This window comes from Chrysochloris asiatica, unplaced genomic scaffold, assembly GCF_000296735.1.
Source record: "Chrysochloris asiatica unplaced genomic scaffold, ChrAsi1.0 scaffold00007, whole genome shotgun sequence".
In the NCBI taxonomy this organism is placed as follows: Eukaryota; Metazoa; Chordata; class Mammalia; order Afrosoricida; family Chrysochloridae; genus Chrysochloris; species Chrysochloris asiatica.
In genome coordinates this window covers 25,792,764-25,805,272 of record NW_006408525.1, presented here as the reverse complement: position 1 = coordinate 25,805,272, position 12,509 = coordinate 25,792,764, and the positions used below count along the sequence as shown (strand labels likewise).

The 12,509-nt window shown below is 49.1% G+C and overlaps 1 protein-coding gene across 1 annotated transcript in view; it reads left to right on the top strand.

Annotated features, from left to right (window-relative positions):
* CCR7 (chemokine (C-C motif) receptor 7) overlaps positions 1-10,783 on the top strand; it is a 14,753-nt gene extending 3,970 nt beyond the window's left edge. The window contains exons 2-3 of the mRNA XM_006832592.1: positions 5,528-5,577; positions 9,707-10,783. Of these exons, the coding sequence (XP_006832655.1) occupies positions 5,528-5,577; positions 9,707-10,783 (1,127 nt within the window). The remainder of the gene's footprint in view (positions 1-5,527; positions 5,578-9,706) is intronic.
* The last annotated feature ends 1,726 nt before the right edge of the window (positions 10,784-12,509 follow it).

The window sequence follows — 12,509 nt, the reverse complement described above, 5'->3', positions numbered from 1 at the left end:
TTTCTTTCAAGAAGTATCTTCTGTTCTTCTAGCCACTCCAGGTTGGTCTGCTTGTCCTTTCAAGTGGGAATTTCCCATCTCTGGAGATCTGGATGTGTTTCAGGCTTCCACCTATAGTCTTATGTATTGCAGAGGCTCCGCAGGAAGCCTCCTGCCAGTGAAGACTTTTATTTTATAATTAGGGGAACTAAAAAAATGAGTTTCATGTTTTAGAAGGAGCTCTGTGGCAGCAAAGCCTAGCGTTAGGTGCATAGATGGGGCCAATTCTGGGAGATATTAAAGGACAGAAGCAACAAAACTGATGACCAATGGAATACGGGGGAGATGAGATTCCCTTCATGCTTCACAAAAGACCCAACACACAGCAGGTTTATCAGAAATGCAGGATGTCACAGTCTGATTCAAATGCATCTCTCCAGAGCTGTGTTACCCTGGCAAGTGACTTAACGTCTCTGAGCCTCTATTTTTTGGAATGTGAAAAGAGAATCACTGAGGGAGGTTCACAAGATGTTATAAAGGAGAGCTACAGGAAGACTAAGAGGCAGCATAGAAGCATGGTTCTCAATGTGGTTTCTGAAGCTGGGTAGCCTGAGTGTGAAATCTGTCTCCACTGCTGGCCAGTTGTACAACTCTGGGCATGTTGCTTCATCTCACTGGTAAGAAGAGATGCTAATAGTACCTACTTCTAAGGGCTTTTGTGAGGATGGAATGAGAGTGTGCCCATAAGTGGTACTGAGAGCTCTGTAAGTGGGAAGTGTATCACTGGATAAAGCAGTTGATTTTATCAGTTGGGGTTGTGTCCTCCCATACAGGAGTCCTGGGTTCAATTCCTAGCCAGTGTACCTTAACGGAAGCACCTGTGTTGCTATGATGCTGAACAAATTTCACTGAAGCTTCTAGACTCTACCAAACTACAATGAGAGAAAAGTGTTGCTATCTGCTTCTGGCAAGTCACCATGGCCTAGTCCCATTGTGCACGGGGTCACCAAGAGTTGAGGGCTGACTCAGTGTCAGCTTATAATATAACAGGGTTCAACCCTTTCTCATCCCCCCTTGGCTAGTATCTGAAAGTTCTCACCTGCCTTCCAGATCCCTTATCGCTCCCTGCTCACCCCCCAAAAGAAAGATGTACTTGCAGTTGAGGAAGTTCAAAGAGGAAAGAGTTGTGGGTTGGGGGGCTGTCTGATGGTTTCATGATTCCACCAGGAAAATGTGGGGATGGAAGTTTAGGGATCAGGGGCGCAGCTAGCCAGCACTCCCCTCCTCCCAAAAAGGCAAGAAATTTCTCTTGCTGAGGAGTCAGGTTGGAGTACTAGGGATTTTTTATGATGATGACCATTACTGGAAACTTGAGAACAAAAAACACCCAACGGTTAGGCCAGCCACTCCTTTACCCCAGAGAGTCCCAATTCAACTGGTCTCACCATGCTGCTGCCCAAGACCAACTGCCGTATGACTTGTAATAGACAGGAGTGGTCTGACTCCTGACCACTGACCAGGCCCCTCTGTCACACACACACACAAAGTTCCCCTAAGTTCCTCATCTCCAATATGCCCAGAATATGAAATCACCTACAAACTCACACATACACTTACAGACCAGCCCCCACACCCCAAGTACTTCCACTTCTTCCTCCTCCCTGTCCCCCCCACCCCACCCCCCAACCAGTGTAAAAGGAATGGACAGGACCCAAGAGAAGAGGTTGGTAGAGTGAAATAGAAACAGACTTCTTGCTCTTCGTACTTCACCCGTTGAAACTTATCAAAACTTTGAGGTTTCTCAGTTCTTACTGACAGTCAGAATGGGCTTTCTCTAGAGTAACTGAAAAGACATTTACATGCTTAGAGAAACCTGGAGTGCCCAACAGCCAGATGAGTCAGTCAGGCTGGGCTGGGAGTTGTGTGTTGGACACTGAAGAGAGCTGTTTAGACTTGACTTTGCACCAATTCATCAAGGAAGCGGGGATGAGACAGGAGTTACAGTATCACACCAAAATCCGTGACCACCCAGAACTGTGAATGCTCAGCTATAAGCTGGTGAAAACAAGACAGTGCAACACAAGATGAAGCTAGGAAAGCAGGTTCAAGCCCACAGTGGAGGGGGATTTGATTGACATACTGAGCACTGGACATCATCCGTAGGACCAGGTCAAAAAACCAAAAACCAAACCAGTTGCCTTGCAGTGTATTCTGACTTGTGGCAACCCTGTGTGTGTAAGAATAGAACTGGGCTATGCCATAGGTTTTTCAATGACTGGTTTTGGAGAAGTTAATCTCCAGGCCTTCCTTCTGAGGTACTCTGGGTGGACTCAAACCTCTCACCCTTCTGTTAAGAACCAAGTGTGTTAACTGTTTGTTCCACCAAAGACTCCTCCTTTGAAAATTAGAAGTTAGGAGAAGTTTATTCTCTCTCAATCTCTCTCTCTCTCTCTTGCAATCTTTCAGTTAGCGGTTAAGCAAATTAACCATTTCTACCTCCTAGGAATTCCTCAGACTGTGTTTGTTGTTTTAAGCGCCGTTGAGTTGGTTCTGATCCAGAGTGATCCTTATAGGGTTTCCAAGGAGCGGCTGGTGACCTTGTGGTCGAGAGCTTATTCTACAGTATCACACCAGGACGCTGGTGTAGAACTCTGAAATTTTAAGAGGAAGCAGTCCAGTTAGTATCAGAGCTATGCTGTAGGAATTCGTGCCTGGAAGTCAAACACTGGCTAATCGCTCGCAGCAGGAAAGCAGGAAAAATTCCTGCTCATTTTCCTGAGGACTCCCATGTCCAGAATCCCTCATCCTTGAAGTGCATTAGGTGTCCCTAGGTGGTGCAAACAGTTAAGTACTTGACTGCTAACCTAAAAGTTGATGGTTCAAATCCACCCAGAGGTGCCGCAGAAGAAAGACCTGGTGATCTGTTTCCAAAATGTCACCGCCTTGAAAATCCTATGGTGCTCAGGTGCACCCTGACATACATTGGGTCACCATGAGTTGGAATCAATTTGATGGCAACTAGTTGATTGGTTGGTTAGTTGGTTAAAAAAAAAAAACTTCCAAACCTGTTACCATCAAGTCAATTCCAACTCAGAGTGACCCTGTGGGACAGGGAGAAGTGCTGTGAATCTTTACAGAAGCACAATGCCACGTCGTTCTCCCATGTTGCAGCTGGTAGGTTTGAACCCCCAACCTCTTGATTAGCAACCAAGTATTAACCACTGCACCACTAGGGCTCCCTGGGTTGGTATTAACTCAACTTGGGTATCATACAGCTAGATTTCCAGCAGGTGGTGCTGTAGCCCAGGACACCAGTCACCGGGAACGCGCTGCTTCCTCCTGGGAATCAGGAACTCTTGCTGGAGGGGCCCAGCCTCTGAAAGATGCTGGAATCAGGCCCCAGGCTCTAAGACTGGAACTAGAATAGGTCTACAAGTCCTGTCTATGGGCCAGGACCTGGCTGAGAACTGAGAGCCAGATAGAAGCTGGTATAGGACGAGGTATAGACCTAGGGTCCTGGTGTGGCACTGTAGGATAAGCACTCCACCACAAAGTCTGTTTGAACCTCAAGGTCAGTGCTTCAAACTCACCAGCCACTCCTCAGAAACCCTATACAGGGTTGCTGTGGACTGGAGCCAACTCATTGGCACTTAACAATAACAACATAGCCCTGGGATGTTCCAGACTGTTAGGTGAGATCAGACTTTTACATACGTTATCCAGTGAACTGTCCTCCATCAACCCTAAGGAGGAAATAAGTTCCAGGTTCCAGATATACAGCTTTCATCCACGAAACAGAAACAAGCGGTCCGGTGTCTGTCCACAGCGCATCTGCATCTTGTCCTTGTGCTAACCTGTGGTCTCAATATGTTTTTCATACCCAAAGGGAGCCTGCTGACTTCCAGAATATACCCACTCTCTGGCCCCTCCCTGCGAGAAATAACTCTTGTGGTCCATCGTCAGGAATTCATGAGACTGCAAAACCTGGCAGACAGATTGTTGATTTAAGCAGGCTATTCTGAGACTAGGAAATTTAAATACAAATACAGCCATTAAGACCTTGGGCAAGCCATTTTGGCTTCTGTGGGGGCGGGGGAGGGAAAATGGGATGCACCATAGAATTGTATATGGAGAACTGGAACTGGAGGGGGACAAGAATAAAAACGTTTTGTGGAGGGCCCTGTAGCCCGGCTGCCCATGTTGCGGGGCTGGGCGCCCGATTTTGTAAAATTGAATAAATAAAACCTCACTCTCACTAAAATGAGTCCAGATTGGATTACTTGAGCATTTGTCAGTACAGACAACGTTTCTCACATCCCCAAAGCTGACAATGCTCCCTATCCACCCATTTCCCATGGCCTTGGAATAGAAAGGAGAGAAAACATATGTGCATGCCCCAATCAAGCAAAACTTACAGCAGACTCAATAAATAGCCTCCATTCCACCAGCAGGCCATACAGTGGTGTCAGGCCACCTGGATGCCCCCTCCCTTGCAAAGATAAGCAGGGTGGTCACTCATTCATTCATTTATCAGGTCCACTCATAATGATCCTATAGGCCAGGATTTCCAAGGCTGTAAACCCTTACAGAAGCACAATGAAACATCTCTTTCCCCATGTTGCAGCAGCTGGCGAATTTAAGGAGCTCTGGTAGTGTAGTGGTTATGAATCAGGCTGCGAACCGCAAGGTCAGCAGTTCGAAACTACCAGCTGCTCCGCGGGAGAAAGATGAAGTTTTCTGCTCCTATAAAGATTTACAGCCTCGGAAATCCTGTTCAGGGTCGCTATGGGTCGGAACTGACTCGATGGCACTTAACAACAACAACATACAGTTTCTCAGGACCTCCTTGATTCTAGGCCGAAGCTCAATTAAGATCCGATCCCAATGGCAGGAGGTGAGACATGTCAACCAACCGCGCTCAAAACTGGCTGAATGAGTGGATACTGGAGAGCCTGTAGGTCCCTGAAGCACTCTCCTATTATTGAGGTGACAGTAAACAAACACATTCCTTCATCGGTTCTGTGAATCACCCTATTACTTCAGCTGGTCTCCCTCAGGAAACACCAGGGCTTCACTCATGGCTGCCTACTCACCTAGCCTCCGAAAACATATCCCCAGTCAATGGCTAATGACACCAAAGCACAGGCCTGCACAAACACGCACACTCCACCACCACCACCTCAGAACCTGAGTATCATAGAGTGGGAAGGGGGACCCTCGGACCCAGGAGTCAGGGTCAGCTGGAGCTCCACCTTGAGGCATGGTCTGGACCAGGGTGGCATCCAACACCAGGAAAAAAAGAAGGGTGTGCATTCTGATGCTACTTCTTTCCAGGACTTCCGAGTGGATGAGGAAGGCAAGGGGTGAGGGCAGCTGGCCAGGTGTTCAAAGGCACAGTCCCGTCCTGTCTGCTGTTCTATTTCGGACCAGACTGTGCCTGGTGCTTGTGATGAAAGTTCCCAACAGTATCTCCTCCTCTCCTCTGCTTTCTATAATAACAAAGAGTTACTCCTGCCAAGCAATAACTTTCTTGCCTTGTCTCCTGCAGGGAAACCAATGAAAAGTGCGCTGGTGGTGGCTCTCCTTGTCATTTTCCAGGTGAGGCTCCCTTCTCCACAACCCCATCCCCTCCCAAGGCAGGAGTTCTGGAGGAAGAGCTGAGCATTTGCTAGAAGGGAATAGGAGACCCCCAGACCTAAGTCCTGTTCCCCACCCCACCCCCAGCCATTCATTAGGCTGATGGCAACTCCTCTCCATCCTCTGAGTGACCCTGGGGAGCCACAAATGTTCTCTAGACTTCTTTTACTCCATTTAAATTTAAACCATAAAGAAATAATTTACCACCACTTTCCCCAACCCACCTCCAAATTAAGACATCCAGGAGACAGAAACGCAGGCTTCCTCTGAGTTCAGAGAGATAAGAAGCTGCAGATAGCAACCCACATCATTCTCTGAGCCTCCTTTTCTTCACTACCAGCTTTTACACACACAAGCACACACCCACGAGGAAGACTTCACATGTGAACTGAGAAAAGAAGCCTTGGTTTGATGGCCTGATACCTATCCTATCAGCCCACCCCCACTTCCTACAACCTCCAGCCAAAGGGTACCCTCAAAGACCCATCTGAGCCCCACTGTAAGGGAGAGAAGAAGCACAGTACGCTGGAAGTGGGAGAGACTGGCGCATACACTTTATGGGGTCCCCTGCCCTCCTCTCTCCCTGCTCCTGGTAACAATGTTGCTCCAGTTCTCAATCTCGGAGATGGAGACAGAAAATCCAGAGTTAGAAGAAACTGTGACTAGCTAGAGTTCTAGCCCCTTCTGGAGGGGGAAGGGCGGCTAATTGGGCCCTGGGAGTGTGTGCTGCAAAACTTGGCTCATCCCCAGCTACAGACGCCAGAGGCAGTCCTCTAGCTAGGCTTTGTTCCTGAAACCCCATCCTAAGGCCCCCTCACCCCCCTCCCACCCCTGAGCTTGGGCTACAGCCCACAGCCTGGCCCCCTTCCCCATCAGCACTCCCTTCCACCTCCTGGAACCCACAGGGGCTGCATTGCTGGCGGTAGAGGCTGAAAGTTTGGAGAGGGCTGAGGGACAGCTGTGGCTTGTTCCTCTCTTTCACTTGGGATGAGGGGTCCTCACATGGGGCAGGATGTGGTGGAACTGCAGGCTGCCAAGACATCAAGGCAGTAGGCCAGTGGGGAGGGAGGTGAGTGGAGCAGCCCAGTTTTCCAGGGGAGGGGAGGCAGGACTGGGTATTGGGGTGCACCCTTCATGAAGGTTGGGAGCAGTGCCCTCTAGAAAGCCCCAGAACCGAAACCTACAGCCTTGGACCTTTTTCATGGGTGGAACCAAAGCAGTCAGCCCCTTCTAGGGCTGGGCAAAGAATGGTTGTCACAGACCTTTCTCCTTGAGCTCCCTGGCAGGTTGGGTTGGCTGTATGACCTTGGTCAAGCCACTTCACTTTTCTGAGCCTCACTTTCCTCATCTTTAAGGTCCCTTGGGCTCCCCAGTCATCTGGAAAGCCACTGTGGAGTAGCTGCTGGGAGCTGGTCCCAACCCCAGTGTTCCTTCACCATAGTGGGGCTCAGATGGGTCTGAAAGGGGAGCCTTTGACTGGAGGTTGGGAGGATAGGATGGGAGACAACTTTGGGTAACAGGCTAAGAACCAGGCCACCAAACCAAGGCTTCTCTCCTCAACTCCCCTCTGAAGTATTACTCTTGTAAGGATACACACGTGTTTAAAACCAGGTCCCCTCCCAGTCTGCAGCTCCTCTCTCCCAATGGGAGAGATGTGGGCCCATCACCCAGTCCTGCTTTCTCTCCTCCCCACTGCTCCCACCCCTGCTCCACGCATGGGGTACAAGAGCTTCCAGAGCCAGATCTTCTGCCCCAGCTCCCCACCCTGCACGTGCCATTGTCAGTGTGGTCATGGCTGTTTGCACATGTGCCCTCCCTCATTGATAAAATCACAGCAGGCCTCCTGAACCTTCCCAGGCCCTGCAGACAGGCTAAAAAAAGCCCTAAGCAGCTGAGCCCTGCTGATTGGGATCTGCAGGAAGAGAGTGCAAGGAAGAGAGGGAGGGCAGGAGATGACAGCTGCCAAGGTGGGGAAGTCAGAGAGGCCTCAGCCCCCAGCAGGCCAGCATCCATGCATTCCACAGTCAGAGGCTGAGGCATTTTGCATTCATTACTTGAGCTTCTACTTTGTGCTAGGCACCAGATTGCTTGTACCAGAGATCCAGAAAAGCCCACCATCCATGATTACAGCAGTTCTCCCCCAAACACACAGCTCCAGTGCACCCTGGTTGCTAGATGCGATCAAATCCGGCCCCAACCCATGGCAACACAACACAACGAAAAACACACTGCCTCATCCCACCTTCCCGTGAGACAGGTTGTATCTTCACCTGGTTTTCAGCAGTAGATCAGTTGGCCTTTCCTCTAAGTCCATCTTAGTCTGGAAGCTCTCTTGAAACCTGCTCAGCATCATAGTAACACACAAGCCTCTACTGACAGATGGGTGTTAGCTGCACATGAGGGGCATTGGTTGGGAATTGATCCCAGGTCTCCTGCATGAAAGGAGATAATTCTCCCCCTGAACCACTACTTCCCCTTTCAGTGGCCTCTTCTTGTTAAGTGCCATGGAGTCAGTTCTAACCCATAGCCACCCTATATAGGGTTTCCGAGTAGTGGCTAATGAGCTTGAACCACTGACCTTGTGGTTCAAACCAACCTTGCAGCCCAGCACACTAATCCACAGCACCACACCAGGACTCCCAGGGGCCTCTTAGTAGAGCCTTTGGAGTTTTTGCCCTTTCTCTCTTCTAATTCCATGCTCTCCTCAACCTTGACCCCAAGGTGGATTTTCCCTCAAAAGCTGAGGTATTCTGTCAACCACTAGAAAGATCTCTCTGCCAGGTTATAAAGAGGGCTGGGTTCCAGAAAGTTCTCAGCAGTCAAACAAAAAAGGAAAACCTCCATGGAGATGAAATGATGTCAGCCTCTCCCAAAGGGAAGATGAGGGTCTCACACTGACTCAGCCCCTCAGACATGCCAGAGCTTGGGTTACATATCTGTACGCAGGGGTTCAAGGAACTCACGACAACCATGTGCAGGAGGTATTATTTACTTCCAATTCACAGGTGAGAAAACTGAGGCTCAGAAAAATGAAATGCATTTAACCAGTTCAAGGTTCATCTGACTCCAAAGCCCAGATATTTCCAGTCTACAATGAGCAGATGTCCTGGTGTGTCACTGCAGGATAAGCATTGAACTGCAAGGTCGGCAGTTCAAACTCACCAGCCGCTCCTCAGAAACCCTCTACAGGGTTGCTACAAGTCAGAACTGACTCAACAACACGTAACAACAACAACAACAGTAATTAGCAAATGTCCTAGTATGGTGCTGTAGAATAAACACTAGGTTGTTAACTGAAAGGTCTGCAGTTCAAATCCACTAGGAACTCCTCACAGGATGGCTCTGAGGTGGAACAGACTCCAGGTCACAGAGCCACCACCATGAAAAGTAGATGTCCTGATGTAGTGCTGTAGCATAAGCACTGGACTACTGACTGCCAAGATTGGAGGTTCAAAACCACTAACCTCTCCTAGGTCGCTATGAGTCAGAACTGACTTGGTAACACTTAAGAACACCAACAGAAATTAGCAAATGTCCTGGTGTGGTGTTGTAGGACAAGCTATGAGTTGGAACTGAATTTACAGCACTTAACAACATCAACAACAACAGCATGAGCAAATGAAAGGTTGAGACTCTTTCAGAACCTTGCTAGAAATTCAGAATCTCAGCCCCCTACACCCAGCCTACTGAATCAGAACTTGTATTTTAACAAAATAATCCATTCTTCAGATGCACTGATTTTGCACCACAGAATCACCTGAGGGTTTAGAAGAACAGAGATTCCTAGACCCCACCCTCTGAGATTCATTAGGTCTCAGGTGAGACCCAAGAATCTGCATTTATAACTTATCCCAAGGTGATGCTGAAATGCTGATTGTTGACCACACTTTGAAACCATTGCTCTAGGTCACCCCAGGCCTCAGGCCCCTGATGTTTAGACCCGCCTAGCTAAGCTGGCCACCGTGGGGCTGCACTGGACTGGTGACCTTTCATTCCCATGTGCATGGCGTCACCATGAATCAGGAACCAACTCAATGGCCTTTAGCAACAACAAGAGCTAAGTTGGATTGTTTTCCTTCCCCTCCCCCAGGTGTGCCTGTGCCAAGATGAAGTCACAGATGATTACATCGGAGAAAACACCACAGTGGACTACACTCTGTACGAGACTGTGTGCTTCAAGAAGGATGTGCGGAACTTTAAAGCCTGGTTCCTCCCAGTCATGTACTCAGCCATTTGCTTTGTAGGCCTGCTGGGCAATGGGCTGGTGGTGTTGACTTACGTCTATTTCAAGAGACTCAAGACCATGACAGATACCTACTTGCTCAACCTGGCCTTGGCAGATATCCTCTTCCTTCTGACCCTTCCTTTCTGGGCATACAGCGCGGCCAAGTCCTGGGACTTTGGTGTCCATTTTTGCAAATTCATCTTTGGCATGTACAAGATCAGCTTCTTCAGTGGCATGCTCTTACTTCTTTGCATCAGTATTGACCGCTACGTGGCCATTGTACAGGCTGTCTCAGCTCACCGGCACCGCGCCCGCGTCCTGCTCATCAGCAAGCTCTCCTGTGTGGCCATCTGGATGGTGGCCGTGGTGCTGTCTATCCCAGAGCTGCTGTACAGCGGCCTCCAGAGGAGCAGCAGCGAGCAGGCATTGCGATGCTCCCTCATCACCGAGCACGTGGAGGCCTTGATCACCATCCAGGTGGCCCAGATGGTGGTAGGTTTCCTGATACCACTGTTGGCCATGAGCTTCTGCTACCTTGTCATCATCCGCACACTGCTGCAGGCACGTAACTTTGAGCGCAATAAAGCCATCAAGGTGATCATCGCTGTGGTTGTGGTCTTCATAGTCTTCCAGCTGCCCTACAATGGAGTGGTTCTGGCCCAGACTGTGGCCAACTTTAATATTACCAGTAGTAGCTGTGAACTCAGCAAGCAGCTCAACATTGCCTACGATGTCACGTACAGCCTAGCCTGTGTCCGATGCTGCGTCAACCCTTTCTTGTATGCCTTCATTGGCGTCAAGTTCCGTAGTGACCTCTTCAAGCTCTTCAAAGACTTGGGATGCCTCAGCCAGGAGCGCCTTCGGCAGTGGTCTTCCTGTCGGCACACCCGGCGTTCCTCAATGAGTGTGGATGTTGAGACCACCACCACCTTCTCCCCATAGGAAGTGCTGCTGCCTGGATTAGAGGGACTTCTCTCAGGACCCCTGTGGTGAGGACAGGGAGCAGACGAAATGACTCAGTACTGAAAAGCTGCTGTAGGAAAGACATTCTTGCTGATAATGTTCATCTCAGAGTGAAAATGTGTTCGTCAGAAGTCAACTTAACTCCAATCCTGGCTACCTCCACAAAGGTCAAGAAGAGACATGGCTCATAAGCTAACACCAGAAGCGGCAACACTCTAAAACCAAGGTTGTTGTCTCCCAAACCAAAAACCAAAAGTGAAAGGCAAGAAACAATTCTCAGTGTCCTGGTGGTGAATGATGGATAGGGTGGTGGAGGTCGGTTGAGGGGTCCTCTGAATGAACTTTCTTGTGATCTAGAAAGAAGTTCCCTCAAACATTCCGAGGGCTGAAGAAGGTCTTTCGGAATACAAGGCTTTGTCTGCAAGACCAGAGATGGGAAAAAGACCCTGGCTTATGGGAGAAAGGGGAGGTTAATGGGTTAAACTAACTCTCTCTGAATCCCTCCCTCCATCTTTCCTTTTCCACTGACATCAAAGCTAACAAGAAGTGGCAGTCTCCCTAAAATCACCCCCCTTGCCTGGGTCACCTTCCCCAGCTCTCTACAGGGAAGGGTGTGGTATTTCCTGTAAGCGGGGCCAGCTACCTCGGCACCGCCAAAGCCATGTCTCCTAGCCAAGGCTCTGGAATGGGGATGAGATGTGGTCAGCCCTGCACAAGTCTAGGCTCTGCTGGGATCAGAGAGAGGGCCAGGGGAAAGGTTAGGAGAAAGGGTGGTTACAATGCCAGGCTATGGAAAGCCAATGAACTTATTCTTTGTTCTTTGTCACAGGGACAGAAAAAAGTCTGAAAACATGTTCTGCTTTCAATTCATTAGGAGAGCACATTTTACTCATACACAAATAAAAGTTTTCCCTTGAGGAAACAACCTTAAAAGAAAGGGAAAAAAATCTTTTGTAAATGGCAAATGAGTGTGTTCTTCTTTTGCAATCACCCACACCCCACCTGACCACCCCACTTTCCTGCTCTCCTCCCACGAGGTCTTCTGAACCCATCAATGGCACAGACCCAAGAGGCTGAAAAAGGTGAAAGGAGGGGAAGACAAGGTGCCCGTGTTGCAAATACCCTTCCAGAGTTCATAGGCTAGAACCCAAGTCTGTGTGGTCCATAGCAGTCTAGAGATATTGTCTGAGCTGAGGTTTGAATGGACCCAAATTGTCCTGGTGACTTCTATGGCTGGAAACTTCCCTAATCCTTGTCAACATTTGCACACCGGTCTGCTCGCCTGGGTCCCTGGGTAATATGAATGGTTTACATGCTAACAGAAAAGGCTAGAGGTTCAAGTCCATCCAGAGGTACCTCTAAAGAAAGAACTGGTGATCTAGTTCTAAAAAATCAGCCACTGAAATTCCTTTGGAGCACGATTCTACTCTGACACACAGAGAGTTGCATAAGTTGAAATTGGTTTGTTTGGGTGTTTCTGTTCACAATCCCAGTTCTGGCTGGAACAAGAGCCCGCTAACCTCTTGTCAGCTCCCTTGACCTCCCAGAAATTGTGTTTGGAGGGAGGGCCTTTACCTAGGATCAGAGCTCACAGCATCCTGAATTAAAGGGACCTAGGTGTCCTGGAGTGGTACTGTAGGGTCAGCACTGGACTTCAAGGTCAGCAGTTCAAACCCACCAGCCACTCCTGGAAATCCTATACAGG